Source organism: Melospiza melodia, chromosome 12 (assembly GCF_035770615.1).
Source record: "Melospiza melodia melodia isolate bMelMel2 chromosome 12, bMelMel2.pri, whole genome shotgun sequence".
Taxonomy (NCBI): domain Eukaryota; kingdom Metazoa; phylum Chordata; class Aves; order Passeriformes; family Passerellidae; genus Melospiza; species Melospiza melodia.
Window position 1 is genome coordinate 25,377,431 of NC_086205.1, and position 19,315 is coordinate 25,396,745.

Genomic DNA, 19,315 nt, shown 5'->3' on the forward strand with positions numbered 1-19,315 from the left:
TGAAATGGCTGGTGTCACAGATATTGGGGCATGAAGAACATGAATTTATTCTGAAGGCTGGAATCATTTCAGCATATCTGAATTAAAGTTTATGTGTAATTTTTTTCTTTCTTATACTTTTAACGTCATTCTTTTTCCTCTTTCTTTAAAGTAGTTATCATAATGTTAGATGTTTGGAAGGACCAGAAGTCTCAGTCATTTTAATTAACAGCAAATGGGTGAGGAGTGATGATAGACAAACTCTTTATTGCACTTGCAATAATAATTCAAAGGAAATAGTTTAGTTTGAAGTATTGGTAAGTGGATGGAACTTAGTGTAGCATGAAATCCACATTCATGGTGTTGATAATGGGATGTGAGCTATTGCACAGACAGTAGCATCCCTCTGGATTTGATGGGTTTGTTGATGTGAGCAAGCTGTTGGAATTTGCCCTGGTTAAACTCCTGTAGTGTGACATAAACTACACCCATCTTCAGCTGTCTGTAAGTCATAAACCTTTAAATTGATTAGGAAGAGACTTGAGCTAAGCTGGGGTACAGACTATGTGGAATTTGGGCTTATTTAGCTGTGTAGTCTTTAAAGTTGACTCAAACTTTGTTTAGCCCACACAGCAGGTTTTGGTTTGTTACTTTTAACTGTACATCCATTGTCAGCACAGAGGAACCTGCTGGAATGATGAAATTTGAGCACCAGTGTGGCAGGGGAGCAGGCAGAAAGGATGTGGCTAATTAGTGCTTGATTTATTTATGTTGATGAGGTGCTTTAGTGTTTGCCTCACTGGCAAATTGTGTTGCCTGGTAGAGAGAAGAGGGATTCATTAAAGAAAAGCCAGACAGAAAGAGGGAACTCCTCTGAGTATTTAAATTCCAAGTGTGTTTCTGAGGGGTTTGGGATTGCCTTTGCTGCACTTCCCTGGCAGCCCTGAGGGCCCAGCTCAGGGGTATTTCAGGGTGTGCATTTCCCCATGGGGTTTGTGTGAATTTGACTCTTCCAATGTCAGTGTTTAACAGTTGTTTTTATGCCTTATCTGTTCAATAATTCCTGTATGTTCTCAGAAAACTTCAGGAGGTTGAGCACTGTCTATCCCCTGTTACCTACAATTTGATGGTGTTTTTTGTCTACCCAGTGTTCCTATAACTTTGTAGGGCTTTTTATCTCTCATATTCTCACCCAGCATCTCTGATATTTATCTCTGATATTACACCATTTTTAAGTTATCCCTTTAAATATTTGCTTTCAGTGGAATATGTGAAAGTTAACTTGTATAAATGGTATTTTTTATTAACTACTTTCCCTCCTTGAGCTTGCTCAGCTGACCCTGTGTCATTTCCCTCTGTTTTTACTATTAAATAGCCTTTGGGCCCCTCAAATCCAGTGTGTGACCTCCTCCTGTCCAGCTGTGCTGGTCGTGCCAGCTCAAATTTGCCAAGAGAAAAACTTTCTTCTATTCAAAATTATTAAAATCTTTTATCTTGGGAAGTGATAAAGAAACAACTGGTTTGAAATGATGTTAGAATTGAGTGCTTGAGTTTTCTCACACAACAAGAAATATGTTTTGTGCACAAATCTGATGCTTTGTCAGCACTCAAATGCAGCATTTTGGGTTCTGTGTTTTAACTTCAACCAGGTGTTTTAAGTTCCATGTGCCATTGAGGTGTTTGGCCCCATGGGTGGAGATTTTTGAGTACATTTTATCTGTACTAATGCTGAATTTCAGGTTTACCTGTGAACAGGCAGTTTTCCACTTGGGATATTTCTAATCCTTCTCATTTCCTAGGTCCTGCTCTCCCCAGGAAGGTGAGACCCACGAGCTGCAGAAGGGTTTCCAAGCACCCTGGCAGCTGTAAGTCTCTGCACTGTCAGCTTTTGTTTCTTTTTCCATTATCCCATTCTTTTTCCCTTATTTCCAGAAGCAGCAGGAAATGCCCAGTTTTGCACTGAGCTGCATTTACCCCACAAACATTCCATCCCAGCAAACTCTTCAATTTAAACCCCTTGCTGTATGAATTTGCTTTTTTGAAGAGTATTTTATTTTACAACCTGGATTAAAAAAAAAAAAAGTATTCAAAATACCACTGAAGTCTTGAGAGGAGGAATTAACTCTGCTCTGTGAGTTATTGTGTTCCTCTGTATCAATTTGTCTGTGACAGAAGGAATTTATCTTCCCAAATCAGATGAGATGGTTTCACTTCATAGCCATTGGTACAATTTTCTTCTCCTTGGTGCTTTCTATAGGTTTGGTTCAAGAAAGTTGTGTTTTAGTTAATATTAATCTGCTTGCACATGAACTTTAGGGAATTGTCCAAATGAAACAGCCAAGGAAATCTTTTCCCTGGTATCATAAATGTAATAAAAAAAGGGTTTTTTTTTCCCCAGTTAAATTTAATTTTCAGTTGCTCTAGGATTTTATTGGCACTTCATATAAACAAGTTTTGTGCTCCATTTCCCTCTATATATGAGTGTTTTTGGATGTGTAATGAGTTTTTTACTGTTTTAATTTCAATCAAATTCCCATTTCAACAGGTTCCTATCTCTAAATCACTGAAATTCTCTTTTTTTAGGAGAAGTTATACTGGGCATCATGAATGTCAATGATTTTGTAATTCTCCCAGGCTCAAAAGCTGGAACCTCAGTGAGATTAAAAACAAAGTAAGTGCCTTCAATCTGATTGAGATTGAGATGTGTTTTTGTAGTTTTTAATAAGTTTTAATGCAACATTAAATAGGAGAGTGGAAGAACAAGAAGAATCATGTGTTTCTTTTCTAGCATTTTCTCTATGCTTTTATCCACAAGCCTTTCTTTTCTCAGGCTTTAATCTACTTCCTGATTAAATTACAGGTTTTATAACCAACCCTGTGTATCCACAGATAATACAAGCACACTGAAGAAATCAGTGGATTGCTTATTTAAATATAATTATACTCCAAACCTTTCTGAGTACAGGCACAGTTGTATCAGTTTTTTGTTGGAATTTGCACTTGACCTGTCCTAAATTTTCCTGTTTTCAGTCCTGCTGGGAGATAAAGGAGGGACATGGTTTTAATGACAAATTTTCCAGCTTCTGTTTTTCTGCTTCAAGGTTCTTCAGGTACCTGACTTGCAGGTGACTTCTAATGAATATTTCACTATTTCCTCCAGAACTGTCAAGGAATTGCAGTTGGAGAAAGCTCAGTTAGAAACAGAAAACAAAGAGATGGAGAGAAGATTATTGCAGCTGCAGTTAAACATGAGCAGAGAAAAAGAAGAGAGGAGGTAGGTTCAGTTTCTCTTTGGAAAAAAAGAATCCAGTGAGATGTTCCCTTCACACCTCCAACTGCCTATGTGGGATCTCTTGTAAAGTTTGGAATTTACAATTAGATTGGAGAGAGGAGACTGGGAAGAAATATTCAATGTTAAACTTGCTTCCTTATGATGTTGTTAATTTGAAAGTCCCATATGATATTTGATCTGTTTTCCTCAGTTATTCCCTCTTCTCCCTTTTTTCCCCTGTCTGACTGGATTTGTCCCCTTAGTTTTCAAGCAGGAGACAGAGTAGTTTCTCCTTGTTTATTTCTGATGTTTTTGCAGAGGATGCTGTTGATATTTTTGATCCCCTTTTACATTTGTGAGGCCTCTCCTGCACGATGGCAAGCAGGGCTTGGAACCAGGCACAGTGTAATGAGGCAAATGCTGGGGTGAGCTTTAAATCTGAGTCACCCTGAGTGTTGGCAAGTTCCTGCAACACCTGCTTGCCTTTCCTTGAGTTTCTGCCTGCTGGGAATGCAAATGCCTTGGGTTGGGATGCCCTGGTGCTGCTGAGCTGCTGGCATTGCCCTGAGCTGCTGGGGCAGTGTTTTCCAGGGCATGTGTGGCACTTTTGTCTCCATGGTATTTTGTTGTTTTGTTCTCAAGGCCCTGTACCTGCAGCCCCTGATAGGGTTGCAGTGCTGAGCTCTGAGGACAGGAGGATTTGGCATTTGCAGCCCTGCAATCATGGAGTGGTTTGGGCTGGAAAGGATCTGAGAGTTCCTGCATTGTTAGCAGTGCTGGATCAAGTCCTGCAGTAAACTGGGACAATGAAAGCTCACACAAAATGTACTTTTGTTGTTATTCTTCTGAAACCAACCTTTGAGAATTGATAAGATTTTTTTTTACATATAAAAACTTGGACAAACCTAATAGTTTAAAAATAAGTACTTTCTCACACATTTATTGTATTTACTGCTTTTAAAGCAGGTTTCAATGTAAGGGAGTATTTGTGCTTTGGGAACTTGATTGTCCTGTAGAGAAGAATTTTATTTTTGTGATTTTTTGTTCATATTTAACAAGCTAAAGGAAAATTTTATGCTTCTCTTGCTTGCAGAAGGCTGAATTTTGAAGTTTTTCTTGCCTTGGTTTGTAGGAAATTAGGTGCTTATCATTGGAAATCTGGGCAGGCAGGACCAAGGACCCCCCAAACCCGAGCTGTGGCACAAAATAATGAGAACAGGAAGAAGGTAGGAAACCATATTTGCAGGTAAAGCTATCTAAAGTAAAACAAGATTTAGAAGTGGATTTATGCTGCAGAACAGGAAAATTTCAAATACTGTAAAACTGAAAGGTTGAGCCCTATCTGAGTAAAATTCCTGACTGCTTATTTTTCCATGCCAAGCTTCTGATTCCCTTTGAGCTGGAGGAACATCAAGTTTTGTTGGGTGATCAGTTGCAATAAACAGCAAATTATCCCTGCTCCTACAGATTAATTCCTGTAAGAGTGGCACTGGTGGTGCTGGAACTCATCAGGAGCCTGGCTTTGGCTGGCTGGTGCCCAGGATGGATCTGAAACCCTGAAAGGCTTTGGGTGAAACTTTGAGTGCAAATTCTCTGCCTTCCCAGATAAAATACACCACAGTTAAAGTCTTTAACTCACTTATATTGATTCTTGTTCTATCACAACCTTGCTCAGACCTAAAAGAGGGGATGTAGAACTTTTCTGGTTAATCTTTGAAAAATCTGTTTTCTCTTCAGTAAGTACAAATGGGATACTTATCTTATTTTGGAAAAATCTGTGGCAATTTTTTTTTAAACTGGCAGAAAATGAGAACTCAATGAAATTGCCTCCTTGACTGCAGTTGCCTCCTTGTCTGTGAGAGGAGAGGATCAGAATGAGAAGGTTTTCTTTACACACCTCTTTCCCTTCTCTGAGACAAGGAACTCAGAGCTGTTGCTGCTTCAAAGACTTGAGGTTTCAGCTGGGGTGGCTGAGGAGATGAATGGGCAGAATTGTAAAAAATGCAAAATTAAAAATAAGGGGTGAGTGAGGGGCAGTGAGCTGCAGGGTGAACTCAGTTTGCAGGGAAAGACTGAGGGGAAAAAATGCTGAAAATCATTAATTACTGGGATGTTAGATCATGGAAGGGCCACATGGATGATGTTCATCTCTGGGGAGGGAAACTGGTCCTGGGCTTCATGGCTGTCATGAGCAATAATGGAGTTTTTTCTGTAAGTACATGCCCTATTTCCCTAAAATTTTCATTCTGTAGAACTTACTGTTTATTCATTAGCATTAGAACCTTTTACAGATATATGGAAATATTCTTTCCTCTAGGTTTCTCCACAAAGAGTGAAGTTACAAGTACTCAAACAGACTGAAGGTAAAGACATCTTTCTTAACCAAATAAAACTTAAACTTCTGATAGATTATTGCTTTGTGGAGATTGCTGCAATTAAACACTGAAGAAATCAGAGAGTGGAACACTGGATTAGTTGAGATTTTTGTTGTTTGTTTTGTTTCAGAGCCAGTGAAAAAACCAGTCAAGCCTAAAAAAGGAAATCCTGTAGCTCATGAAAAGTTGGGAGTGAAGGGGGTGGGCTACAGACCACCTGAAATTAAGGGTGGGCTGCTGGTAAGTAAATGGTTAAAAATAATTCTCAAGCAACACAATTTAATGTGTGTAGAATTTTTTTGTGTCACTATGTAGACACACGTTTTTCTTTCTCTCTCTGATAATTACTTAGTGCCTGTAAAGAGAAATTTTACAGACTGATCTCCCTGAATGGAAGGAAACAGATTAAATGGTTCTGTTGTCAGAACTGTGAACACTTTTTAAACTGGTAACTGTTAAAGAATTTATTTAAACTCTGGTTTTATTATTTGCTCAGCATGTGGCCATGGCTGAAGGAGGCTGATCTCATCCTTAACTAAAGAACACTTTGATTAAAGAAAGATGTGTGGTTGCAGGCAAAGGGGCCAAAATTAAGTGGTCCATGAATCTTTTGTAATTTTAAATCCTTGCATAAAGCACGTGTTCAATTCTGATTTTCAAGCTGGCACCTTTTTGGCTGTGTTAGAGTGGAAATTTCTATTATCAAGTATGAGGTGATTTCTGTTTAATAAGGGTATTTTTACCTTAGGGAAATACTTAGGTATTTTTACCTAAGTAGGAAATAGGAAACAAATAATAAATAGGAAACCCAGCCTCCAAAGTGTGGTGTAGCCTCATACATCTCGATTTTAAAGTAGTTCATGTGGATTTCCACTTTTGAATAAGAAAATAACATTTTTATTCTAAAAAAGAATAATTTCTTTTAGAGTGTGGAGGGGACATCTCTCTGTAATACACGATATGATATTTTTTCCCATTTTTATTAAACCAGCTGGAGCTGCTAACCCTCAAAAGTAACTGATACATTGTGCGTGTCTTTGTAACGCTTTTCCTTTGGGGAAAAAATACACGCCGATTTGGAAATTAAGAGAACGTGCCAACAAAACCGCGGGGATTTTGCTTCCGTGCTACTAATTTCATTCGGCAAAGAGCTCCGCACACTCCCAGCATTGCAGACCGTGCGTGTTTTGCTTTTTCCCGGCGGTTTTTGGGGAGCGATCCCGGCCCCGGAGCGGCTGCAGTGCCGGCGATGGCCGCCCGAGGGCGCTGCGCCCCCGCGGGAGCTGCGGCGGCCGCGGATCCCCGGGGCGCTTCTCCCGCATCCCTGGCGGCTTCTCCCGAATCCCGGGGCCATTTCCCCAATTCCGGGAGATCCCCGCGCTGGCGGGCATCCAGCCGGAGCAAGGATGGGGCTGGGAATCTGTGCTGCTGGGGGAAATTGAACCGCGAGTCGCTGGAGCTGTTCCCTGCTGATCCCCTGTTCGCACAGTGCTCACCCCGCACTGCAATAAGAGGATGAGGGAATGCCCTGGACGTGCAGGCAATTTTAACAGCCGACTTTTCTTGCTTTTGCAAGTCACAAGTGGCATTGGATGTGCAGCCACTCCCTGGATCGGTTAAAGCATAGGGCAGGTGGAAAGAAGGGGTTAGGAAAACATCCTGAGTGTGTAGGGACTGCTGATATTTTGTGATGGTGTTTGCAGGGGTCTTGGGATGAGGGAAGAGATGAGAACATTGACTCCATGTTTCAGAAGGCCTAATTTATTATTTTATTCTATATATTATATTAAAACTATACTAAAAAAAATAGAAGAAAGGATTCAATCAGAAGGCTAGCTAAGAATAGAAAAAGAATGATAACATCATGTGAGACAGCTGGGCTGTGATTGGCCATTAATTAGATACAACCACATGAGACCAATCACAGATGCACCTGTTGCATTCCACAGCAGCAGATAACCATTGTTTACATTTTGTTCCTGGGGCCTCTCAGCTTCTCAGGAGAAAAAATCCTAGCAAAGGGATTTTTCAGAAAATATCATGGCTACAATGTTTGACTCTCATCCGTCTGCCCGTACCTTTGCTGCTTTGTTGTGGTAAGAGCAGGTCACTCACTTGGAGAATATGTAGACAAAGGATTTTTTCCCGTAGGTACATAAATTATTTCGTGGTTTTGCTTGATAATCATCCAAGAGTTGGTAATGAAAAACTTGCACAGTAATTTTCTTTGTTCTCATAAAGGTTGAAAAACCACTGGATTGAAAGTCCCAGTGCAGGAGTGTTTTTCTTCTTTTGTAGCTGTTTTCAATCAATCTCATCAATTACAGTTTGGACTTCCCTGGGCTGCTGTATTAGTGGCTATCCCAGTTAGCCCCTTAAATGACCATTTTCCTCTTGCTGACCTCTCCAGATGTGCCCCTGTCCACTGGGAAGCTTCAATAAGCAGCTCTTCATTAGTAAAGCACATAGCTCATAAATTCCTTTAAATGAGACATGCTGCATTAAATGCCTCACTTAATCCCCTTGTACATGTGGTGTCCATGGCTTTATATCCAAACCATGGGATGTGGGTGTCCATGGCCACTGCTCTGATACCAGAAACCTTTAAAAGCAGGGGTTTTGTGTGTCTGGTAATAAAAAGTTTGTCTTTCTTATTTAGCTCTTGATAGATCTTTGCAGTTAATTGTGAGCAAGATGACATAAAATGGGAGTGATCTTGATTACCAGGTAGCTCAGCTGAGCCAAGGAAAGTGAGTGCTGCAGTTCCACAGCTGACACTCAAAATGCTGCTGCTCAGAAATGCTTTATCAGTAACGTTGTGGCACTGATTTAGGAACCAGCCCCAGCATCGAGCAGTGCAAGCCCTGGGAAGCAGCACAGAGGATTGCTGCTGAGTGGTGCCTTTGATGAGAAGGCATCTGCAGAGTCTTTCCAGGAAGCTTTGCTTGAGTGGAGGAAGGGTGAAAGTGATCCTGGAGGAGGTCTGTGTGCCACTGAGATTCCACCAGGTATGGTTTGTTCTGATTGATGACATTTTAAATACTATGGGAGCCATTTGGGGGAGTTAGATTAATGAAGGCAGATGTTATCAAGTTAAGAAAACCCATTTTATTCTTTCTCAGTGTACCTTTATTAACAACAATCATCTCTGAAGGGTTTTTAAATGATATTCAGAATGTTTAGCTCAGTTTTTGTAATGCCAGGATGTCCAGCCCATGTCCCTGAACCCTCCCAAGGCTTTGTGTCTCACGTGTCACTTCAGCATGAGCTGCAGTGCTCAAACATAAAACCAGCTTTAAACTGAGGCAAGGAATGTGCAGGGCTCAGGGTTTTGTGTGTTCTATCCAAGTACATTTTCTGCTTGCCTTCCACAGGCTCTTAATATTTCTTTGTCCCAATGAAAAGCTGCAATCAGCTGAAGTATGCATGGAAAAATATGGAAAATTCCTCTGGTCTGATTGGATTTGTGCAAATCCAATCTGTGTCTTGTTCCTCTAGTCCATGGATGGTGGTTTTTCTCTCTGGCTTTTTGTACAAAATAATATTAAACTGATTTTTTTTCCGTTTTTTCTTCTTTTCTGTGGGATTTTGATCTGTGGAGTCACAGATTTTCATCCCCCCACTCCTTCTATGGCTCCAGTGTGTAATCTGTAATAAATGAGTTTTTAGGGCTGCCCCACTACTGCCTGTGTTCTGTAAATATAATATTGCTGGCCATTTAAATTTTGGAGTTATGCAAAGACTGAACTAAGCACAGACTCAATGTGATGTTCATTCAAAAATAAGGTAGGTAAAAAACATGTTTAAGCATATTTATAAGCCTAAACTGCTGTATTTTTTTTCAAATAACTCTGACAGAACCTGTGGGGAGTTGTGAGGTGCAGACCAATGTTAGTGCTCTGAAGGAACCCATCCATGTGGAATTCCAGAAGGATGGCCTGAGCTACATGGAGAAACTCCTGCTGAAGAAATACAGAAGGTGTTGTTGCATTTGCTGCTCCTAATGAGAGAATTCAGAAATACTGAATAACAAAAACCCAGATGAAACTTTTAAAATATTAGATATATTATCAAGAGTCAAGGGAAGTGTATACAGGGAGATTTATTTTAATAAAATAATGATTATAACCAGACTTGATCACTTGATAGTTCAGAATTCCTGCAGAGGGAGTATTTAGAGGATTTCTCTTTGCTATCTGTTTATTGTAGATTTTGAAGACTGGTAAGGATATTTGGCTACTTGATTTTGGGGCATTTACCACAGGAGTTTTATAGAGAAAAGGAATTTTCAGGATTCTTTTGTGGACATTACAGAGCTGTTTTGAGTTCTTGAGAAGCAAAGTCACCTCAATGAAGTTAGGAGGAGTTAGTTAATGCTGCTGCAGTAAATTGGCTCATAGGGTTTTTTCCTTTTTTTGGTGATATATTTTTAAAAGTATGACTTTTTTAAGATTGATTTTTTTTTTCCCATTTCAGAACTCCAGTTGATCAATTTTTTGCAAGTTGCATGAAAGATTCAAGGCCTGTGCAAGCCCAGAGTGTTCAACAGGATGGGGCTGAAGGAGGAGGACAAGGAGATGATGATGATGATGATGGCATTGAGGAGTTAACAGGTGTAACAGATTTCTTTACTCAATCTAAAATACCTTTTTCTTCAGATTTTTTTCTGTGAATGCTGAACATTCCTACACTTAACCAGTTTGCTAAAAGCAGCAATAATAAAAAGAGATATTTGTGGTTTTTCATAATTAATAAAAATGTTTCAGTTTTGAGCAGGAAAAACTGAAATGCATGGAATTATTTATATTTCACAGATGAAGAGGTGAAGAAATACTGGGCATCTGTTTATAGAGCCGAAGAATCCAACACTGTTCCTGAAAGTGCAGAGTCCTCTGTGAAAATTGAGTTCCTTGATGATGTGAGTACTGATAAAGGACTTGATGAGTCTCAACAATGAACTGATTTGTTCAAGTTTTGATCTGTTAAGTGTTTTAAGTAGCAACAGTTAAATAGTTTCCAACAATGAAGAATGCTGGATCATTGTTTGTTTTCCATACTAATGTGGAAAACTGAAAGTTCCAAAAGTTGTTCTATTCAGGGACTTGCACTGTATGGGATTTATACACAAATAAAGTCTGACAGCTTTTCAGCACTCTTAAATTTTTTTACTTCTTTTTAAAACTTTAATTTTATTTTATTTTTTATTTTTGTTCTTTATTCAGTCTCAGAGTGAGGACTTGGAAGAATCTTCAGACTCTTCAGTAGAGGAAACTGGAGATGAGGGGGTGAATAAGCAAGGAAAAACTGACCCACTGGAGGGTAGAAGGTATCAGGAATGCAGAGATTGTGGGAGAGGAAAGGAAATAATCCCAAATTTGTGGTAGTTCCTAAGAAATGGGGGCTTTTCTTTGCAGGCAGTTAGATTTGAGTTATTGTGTATACAGTGTTTCAAAGCCATTAAGGAATATTAATTGCCTGTAACTGGAGAGGCATCACTTGGAAATCCTAACCCATAGGGGTGAGATGCATTTCTTTCCACTTGCCTGTCCTGAATTTTAGTGAAATTCTCTTTTCTGAGCCTTACCTCAGCAGGAGCAGGAACTCACATACAGATTTTACCATGGATCAGTGCTCTACACATTGAAGATACTCTTACTTAACTAACCTTGTAATTCCAGACAAAAACAATAACTGCTACATGTGCAATTCTTCTATCTCCCAACACTTATTGAATTAACTGTGACCTAGTTTGCTTTTTGTGTCCTTCTCATTTTTCCCCTCCTCTATCAAAGCTCAGCATTTGCAGACTAGAAGACAGAACCAACCCCTTAAAGAAAAAATGGGTAAAATGGGAAAGTCTTAAAGTCTTCTTTCCATTTAACTTCCTCAGCTGAAACTTAATAATTTTTACTTTTTCGTCTCAACAGAGATCCTGTTTGTCCTAAAGAAATTTCTCAAGGTAAATGTGAGAAGTTGTTAAGTTCTTTGTTGAAAATACATAAATATGTTCAGTTTATCATTCTCATATAGGTTGGGGTAGTGAACTTTGGTGGGCTGAAAAATAGTTAAAGGTCATTAATTAAGTCCCATTCTCTGGGCTATCACAATTTGCTTTGATTGCAGTTTGATGGACTGTGATAAACATATATAACAAAGAAAACCAACTTACAGACTCATTCACAGCCTGACAAGATGGATTTCAAACCTTATAATGCTTTTAAGGAAATTGTATTAAATTTCCACGATTGCCTTTCTTTAGCTTTAGTGGAGATTTTGTATTTTTTTAAATTCATGAAGAAAAGATAGTTGACTTGCAGGTTATAATTAATATTCATTACAAGCATTGCTCTATTCATGATTTTGTTGTACTCCTATAGAAAAACTGAATGTCTGCAGTGATGTTGAAATAAATGCAGTGCAGGAGGAGAGCATTGAACCAAAGGCTGGGAGAGGATCCCTGAGCTCCTGTGAACCTCCTGAGGAGAGCTCTGACCCCACTGAAGGAGGGAGCAAGGATCTCACTGGGGCTGGACTGAGGAGCAGCAGAGATGTGGAGACAGAGCTGCAGCAGGGCAGGACAGAGCCACAAGGACTGGGCAGGGTCTGCAGCACTCAGAGCTTGGTCCTGCCTGGGACTGCAAAATCCTCAGCAGTGAGTGATGGTGTCTTTAATTGCTGAATAGATTAGGGATGTTGCTTTATCCCCTTTAGATTTAGGGGATTGTCACTGTCTGCTCTATTTGATATGAAAGGCTCCACTTTGTGGTGCCAGTTCTCTGTTAATGTTCCAAAACTTGTCTCAGACATTAAAAGAAAGGTGTTGTAGGAACAGCTCTTCCCATATTTGTATTAGCAGTCCTTCACCTCTTGTCTGAATGACCAAAAATGATAAGACACCTGCCCTGTCTTATCTAGCAAATTATTCAGATCCTCATTTGCTGAAAATAAAATTATAAGCAATAAAATGATAGAAAAGTTTGGGACATTGATTTGGAGTTATTGGTAAACAGTGATCACCTTCCTTTATGTACCCAAAAGTGAACACAAAGAAAATCTGCTTTTCAGGCTCAAAATCAACTTTCTCATCCCTAGTGAAAGAATATACTCAAGCTCTCACAACATGGGAAGTTTTTAGGATTTTAAAGCACACCTTGAGCAAAAGCATCATCCTCATGAATATCTATTACAGCTGGCTGTCCAGATAACTGTACTCTAAGAAATGAGCACTTTATTAATCTAAACTTGCAGGGGCAATTTATAAAGTTTGCTGTTTCCTGTTTGTAATCTCTCTTTTTTTTATCCAAGTTACAGGATGTAGCCAAAAGACAGAAATGTGGTTCTACATCATATCAGGGACTTGAAGGTTTCTTTGTTGTAGGTGCAAACCCTAAACAAGAAAAGCTGGAGGCACCTTCTTCCCTGTCTGCTGCCTCCAGCCCTAGGGACAGGACAATCTCTTTTCCAGGTACTTTTGTGCGAATAAATCCTTAGAAATATACTTATTTATCATGTTTTTTCAGTTCCCTTCCATCCAGCTTGCTTTAGGAGTCACTTCAGGGTGACAGTCATGCCACACAAGTGGTGCTGGGCAAGGGTAAAATAAATTCCCTACTTTGAGGCAATCTAGTGCCATAAATTTAACCTTTATAATTATGAATAAACTGTATATGATTATATATATTATAATATGTATTATGTATAATCTATACACATATATAATATAATATGTATAGATTATATAATATATATACCAATATAAAGAAATGTAATTATTTATATTGGTATATCTCCTGATAATAGAGTTCCATGAGGTTCCTATTGCTTTTCATGGTGTGTGTGAAACAACAAGTGAACATCATTAATCTGATTTAAAATATCACTTGAAATCAGGCTTTTAGTCTGTTACATATCTATAAAAAAAATTGTTGTGTGGCTTCTTTAATTCACACACTAAATGCAGCAAAAATAGAAAGAGTAAATGATATTAACACAAAACCTGCAAATAATTTCCTCTAATAATGCTGGATTTCAGGAGAGGAGCAGTGGGTTTCTGAGAGGAGCCTGAGTGAACATGCTGATGACTCTGTAGTTCAAGGTGTCTTGGAAAGTCAGCTGAGCAGAGCTGCAAATGCTTTCCAGGCCCAAAATCAACTCTCTCATCTGATGGCAGCGTGGATGCCATGGTCAGGTAGGGACAGCCACAGCTCTGAGCTCCTCATTAGGGTAATTTTAATTGTGGAAAACTAAAATTTTCCACAAAATTTTAATTCTTCACAATTAGAATTGGAAAGTTAAAATTTGAGTTGGTCTATTTCTATATCTTCATTTGTGAATTTGTATTTTAGTGGGTTTTTTTAAATAGGCTTTGGAGTTAATTACCTTTTTTCAGCTCTCACCAAGAATTCTTTTTATTTAGCTTAGTTTCTGCTTCTGCTGCTGCCCTTTTACTCCACTCTTATCTTGAATATTTAGAGAATAAACCCTCCAGAAGAAGTTTCTGTATTTGTGTGTGTTGGTAGTCCCTGGTACAATTTGGGAGTGATCTAATAAAGGATTTCTTCTGCTACAGAAGCAAGTCTGATTATATGAACTCTAAGAAACAGGGACACAAGCAATAACTGCATCTGCACTTTTGTGTTACCTTTCTCAATTTCAGCTGTCTCCATCCCAGGAAATGTAGCTCTGCATTATTTCTCACATCATGAGCTACCAGGTTGACATTTTAATTTAAATAATGCTGTGTGCAGAAATCGAAGCTGTCAATTTTGAATCCCAGGAAAATATTGGAAAGGGTCTATATTTTATTCATGTTGGTTTAAATTAAAAAAAAAAAGAACCAAACTTCAGAGCTTTCTGCAGTAGTTCAGTGTCTCCCCTCACACAAAATTTGTGGCGTTGTGCAGAATACTTAAATCATGTTTTTCTTTCTGAAAGATACTTCTGAAGTAGGAGGTGGTGAATTTATAGGTGTTAATAAAAAAGTTACAAATATATTGGAAAGTACAATCTTAATTTGCGGTGATACTTTTCATTAGCTAGAGTTGGTTTGAGACTTTCAATGGCAAGTTTTTGCCAATATTTTGAATTTTTTTTCAAGCTGATAGTGGAAATACTGCATCTTTTTGTTCATATTTGCTCCTAAGACATTTCAGGCCATGAAAATAATTCCAGCTTAGCTTGTGAGGATGGAACCTCCTCCAGCAGAGCCATGGAGATCTCTGAAAATGCAGATTTCCAGAACACCTTGGAGCTGGAAGACCATGACACATTTGATCTTTTTGGGTAAGTTCAACTTGCTGGCTGTGTTTTTATGACATTTTAGATTATTCAAGATGCCAACCATGTCAGAACTGAAATCAAAACAGCCCCAACTCTCTTGTAGTTAGCAGGTAATGAAAATTAAAGTCAGCATGACCTGTGTGGTGTCTTGGTGTGCCAAGCCCCTTCTCAGGCAGCTCAGAGTCAGACCTGAGGAATCTGTTTTGTTGTTTGGACTCCAAATGATAAATTTGGGCATTGTGGGTTTTTCAGTGCATTAACACTGAGGTTTATTTACTAGAGGTGAATCTCTTAAAATCATCTCAATTTTTGGGTTAGGAGTCACCATGTATTTGTTATTTTGTCTTGGACACTGAGGAGATGACTGGAAAAAAGGGAGTTCCCAAAGTTCTGTGTCTCACTGGCTTTTTACTGGGATCTCCTACTCCTATCCAGTCAGAGCAGCACTGAAGGGAACTCCATGCTGTGTGGTCAGAGCTGATTCAGAGATTTGGGACAAAAACTGAGGGAAAAGCTGAATTGGAGTAGCTTGTACTGCCAAACATCTCCAGTAAAAGCTTTTTTATGTGCCTTTTAGTTCAGCGCATGTGAACATGTGTCAGCAGGGCTTAAAGCAGAGAATTTGGGGAATTGGAGGCACTGGAAATCACTGGGGTGTGTTTCTTTTAAGGGACTGGGAGGAAAGCCAAATGGATGCTGAGGAAGCAATTCTGGAGGACAAGCAGCAGGTTCTGGCATTGCAGTGAGCATGGAAAAGTCAGCTCTGAATCCACCTTTGGATGGTTCAGAACCAAGAAGATCAAGAGGTGTTTTAAGTTCTGCTCAAGACATCGTTTACTAAGGAATATTCTGTGAAGTTGTCATTAAAACTGCTTAAAAATATGTTGATTTGTCTTTTTAAAAGTTCCTACTATGAAGAAATAACAGAATAAAAGAACTTCTATTGTGCTGCTATGTTTAGGATTGTTTTATTTATTGTTTTTAATTCAATTTAAGTTTTCTCATCTGCAGGTGGAATTTTGTGTCTCCAAATGTGATTTTATGTGGCCAGGCTGGAAGGTGGCACACCAGGGGTATTAATGGGATAAATTGGGGTTTCTGTGTGATCTGGTTTGTGGTGAGAAGCACAGGAGAGGGGTCTATCTGACCCTTTGTCACATGTTTCAGAAGGGACTTGCACCTTGCAGAATAGAATTCAACAGCTTTCCACTGCACATTTAACTTCTCCTGCCACACTCCTTTCTTCCTAACAGCAGCAGGGAGCCCAGAGCAGCAGCAAACCTCTGCTCAGAATCAATTGGGAGTGAATTCCCTTTCTTTCCCTGCTCCAAAATTCCAGTTCAGAGGGATCTGAGTCCAGGCAAATCCAGCTGTGCTGTAACTTACTGCCTTACAGGCCTTTGATAATTAAAAGAACAAAGAGGAAATGCAGCTAAACTCATCCTGGGTGGTTTGAATTTTAACAAACAGCCCCAAGTGTCCTTTTGAACTTGCTGTATTTGTGTTGTATAAAAAGCTTTTTTCTTCCTCCTTCCCAGAAAGTGTAAGGTTTAATGCAATGAATATAATTTCTGTAAAAGGTCATTTGGCCAACGTGGTGCTTTGATGTAAAGAGGGTTTGGGCTCTCTTGTTGAGGAGATGCTTAATTGTACCCAGTAATTGAGTGGCTTTGAAATTACCTAAATGGTATCTTTTGCTAACATCTGTAGGATTCTCAGACACAGCAGCTTGCTTAGCTTGAAAAAGTTCTCTTTCCCTTCATGTGCCTGACTCTCCTCCTTTTGTTTCCTTCTCTGTGGTTTTTAGGGAAAATTTCCCCCTTCTCCCCTGGTTTTGATAATAAAGGTGTATCAAAAGCAGTGACAAAGATTTGTCTTTTTGTGTTGGGAAATTTTGAAAGTGTGATTAATTAAAAGCTTTTGTCTGATAATTCTTAAATGTTTATGGGTGAACTGCCTGGCAGGGCTCTAAATTCATGGAAATTGTTATCCTCAAACTTTGCTTTAGGAAGAGAAGCTTTAAATTCTGCTTTCCTGTGTTCAGAGGTGGCAGGTGCCCTTCACTAATGGATCAGTGGAAGCATTCCAGTCTCTGATTTGGTTTCCTGCAGTTAAACCCACTCTGCTTTGGATTCTCCCCACGCCCCAGGGCTCTGCTGTGTTATCTGCCCCCCTCAGCAGCTCTGCACTAATATCACACAACACTGTAATCTTTGCAACAATTCCTTTTACAGGAAAAAGCACTCCAGCCACCCTAATTCATACAAACTAGAGGCATCAGGCTGAACAGACCATTGATTTGATTTCCTGCCTCATTTCTTGTCTTTAAGGTGAGGGCATATTTTCCACCTCAGTTTTCTTTATAGAGTTTACCATATATTGATGTTTTATTACAGCAGTTCTTTGTCAGAAATTGGGAGAATAAAATCACAAAGCAGGAGTTCTGCTTTGGAGATGGAGGCCAGTGCTTTTCTCTCATCAATGTAACCTTTCTTTTTCAGTTACTCTTCCAGATATTCCTATTACACTCATTCCACTGGCACAGACAGCCTGACTGCTTCCATGCTGTTCCCAACCTTTTTTAACAGGAAAACTGATGAAGCAGCTGCTGCTGCAGTGTGTGCCTCCAGCCCTCAGCAGGCAGGGTAATCCTTTAAATTTCAGCTTGTTGGAGATAACCAGAAAGTCACTGAGTGCTTTCAGCATCTGATTTTCAAAGTTTTTCCTTCCCAATGCTTTTGCTTAAAAGAGGAAAAAAAAAAAAAAAAGCTGCTGATAACACGTGCAACAAAATTTGGGCTGACAATAAGCTCCCTTCGATGTATTAGTGATCTCTGTTTAGGCAGTGGTGATTTTAATATATTTCAGTTTTGTTTTCCTGATTTAAAACATTTGAAGCTGGTTTTTGTTGTTTTTTCCCCCCCTCTGTTTAAGTTATAGTAGGGGAACTGATATCCTAAACAGATTACAAAAAGAGAATCTGAATTGCTGCAGTTCTGTGATACATTTTTTGCTAAGAGAATAAATTTAGTGTTGGAAAGTTGAAAGCTGTTTATTATTATTATTATGAATGTGGTTTAATGTAATTATCTGCATGATCTTTAAAGGTCCCTTTCAACCTAAGCCATTCTGTGATTCCTTGATATCAATACATTCCTTGTTATCAATGCAATCTAGAAATGATAATGTTATTTATTTTTTTTAGGTTTTATTTTTATTTCTACCTGTGCCTGTTGTAGAGATGCATGATCCATACCCAAGTGTCGAGGGATTTGCACAGAAAAATCATCTTTCCAGTCCTTATAGAGAAAGAGAAAAGGAGGGGGAAAATGAAAGACCAGTTTATTTTTTGGAGCTTCAGAGGTGAGTTTGTCTTCTTGTGTACATTGACTTTTGGTGACATGATTGTATAAAACAGAAATCCTGGGAAATGACTTGGCCATCAGTTTGGTTTTGAGAGAGGACATCACATTCATTACAGAGATGGGCAAAGACTGGACAGTGAAAATTGAGATTTTTCTGTTGATTCTTCTTTTTCACCAGCAAGGGATGAATTCCACTGAAAACCCTGTGAAGGTCTCTGCTCCCTGCTCCAGAGCAGAGCTCTGTTTTACCCTTTGGTATTACCCTTTAATAGACTTTAAGATGCTGTCATTTGCTTCATCTCGTTTATAAAAATTAACAGTTGTTCTTTCCTCCATCATAATATAGCTTACATGCATCTCATTTAATTATCAGGAACACATAAACCCAATTAGTTTTAATTTATCCAGACCATTTGCATCAGAGACAAATACATCTGTCTTTTTCATTTCAAAAATGAATCCTGCAAATTGCAAGCCATCAACACAAGGGCATTTCTAAATTATTTTGGTCAAGAGAACTGTTCCGTGACTTTCTAGTTAATTAGGATTAATTAGGTTGTTTAATATGCTTATGCTTTTGGTGAGGGATGGAAACATAATAGTCTATTTTATGTTAATAATACAGATCAGTTAACAAGCCCAAGGAATGGAAGCCTCCAAAACCAAAACTGATTTTCCATATATGGAGGGATGTAAAAACCCTTAAAGAAAAACTCTGATTTATTTCAGCAAAACTGAGGGATTTCACATGCTGATTTCCAAAGGAACTACAACAGAGGGGTTAAGGAACAAATATTCAGCAGAATGAGCTGTGAAACCTTGCTAGGTATGGATTAGATTCTGTTTTACTTTAACTAAAAATCTGGAAATAAACCCCAAACCTAACAAAAACTACTCAGCAAATCCGTCAGGATTTGGCCCAGTGTGTGTCTCTCATATTTCTCTGAACATAATGCAACAAAAATTACTCAATGTTTGTGTTGAAAAATTCCAACATAATTGTTAGTTGGTTATTATTTGGGGCAGCATTTCTTCTGGTACTTTCA

At 38.9% G+C, this 19,315-nt stretch overlaps 1 protein-coding gene across 3 annotated transcripts; it reads left to right on the forward strand.

Annotated features, from left to right (window-relative positions):
* The first annotated feature begins 1,761 nt into the window (after positions 1-1,761).
* Positions 1,762-17,538, forward strand: ZBBX (zinc finger B-box domain containing). Of its 3 annotated transcripts, none has more exons than XM_063167371.1 (17): positions 1,762-1,844; positions 2,563-2,650; positions 3,140-3,253; positions 4,383-4,476; positions 5,568-5,613; positions 5,756-5,865; positions 8,459-8,633; positions 9,484-9,604; positions 10,102-10,238; positions 10,440-10,543; positions 10,848-10,951; positions 11,553-11,584; positions 12,003-12,277; positions 12,931-13,090; positions 13,658-13,813; positions 14,769-14,907; positions 15,575-17,538. In XM_063167371.1, exons 2-17 carry the CDS (start codon positions 2,583-2,585, stop codon positions 15,648-15,650), a joined length of 1,911 nt encoding a protein of 636 aa, XP_063023441.1. In that variant the 5' UTR covers positions 1,762-1,844; positions 2,563-2,582; the 3' UTR covers positions 15,651-17,538. The 3 variants fall into 3 exon arrangements, with proteins under 3 accessions (XP_063023441.1, XP_063023442.1, XP_063023443.1); XM_063167372.1 differs by having other exon boundaries at positions 12,937-13,090; XM_063167373.1 differs by lacking the exon at positions 13,658-13,813.
* The last annotated feature ends 1,777 nt before the right edge of the window (positions 17,539-19,315 follow it).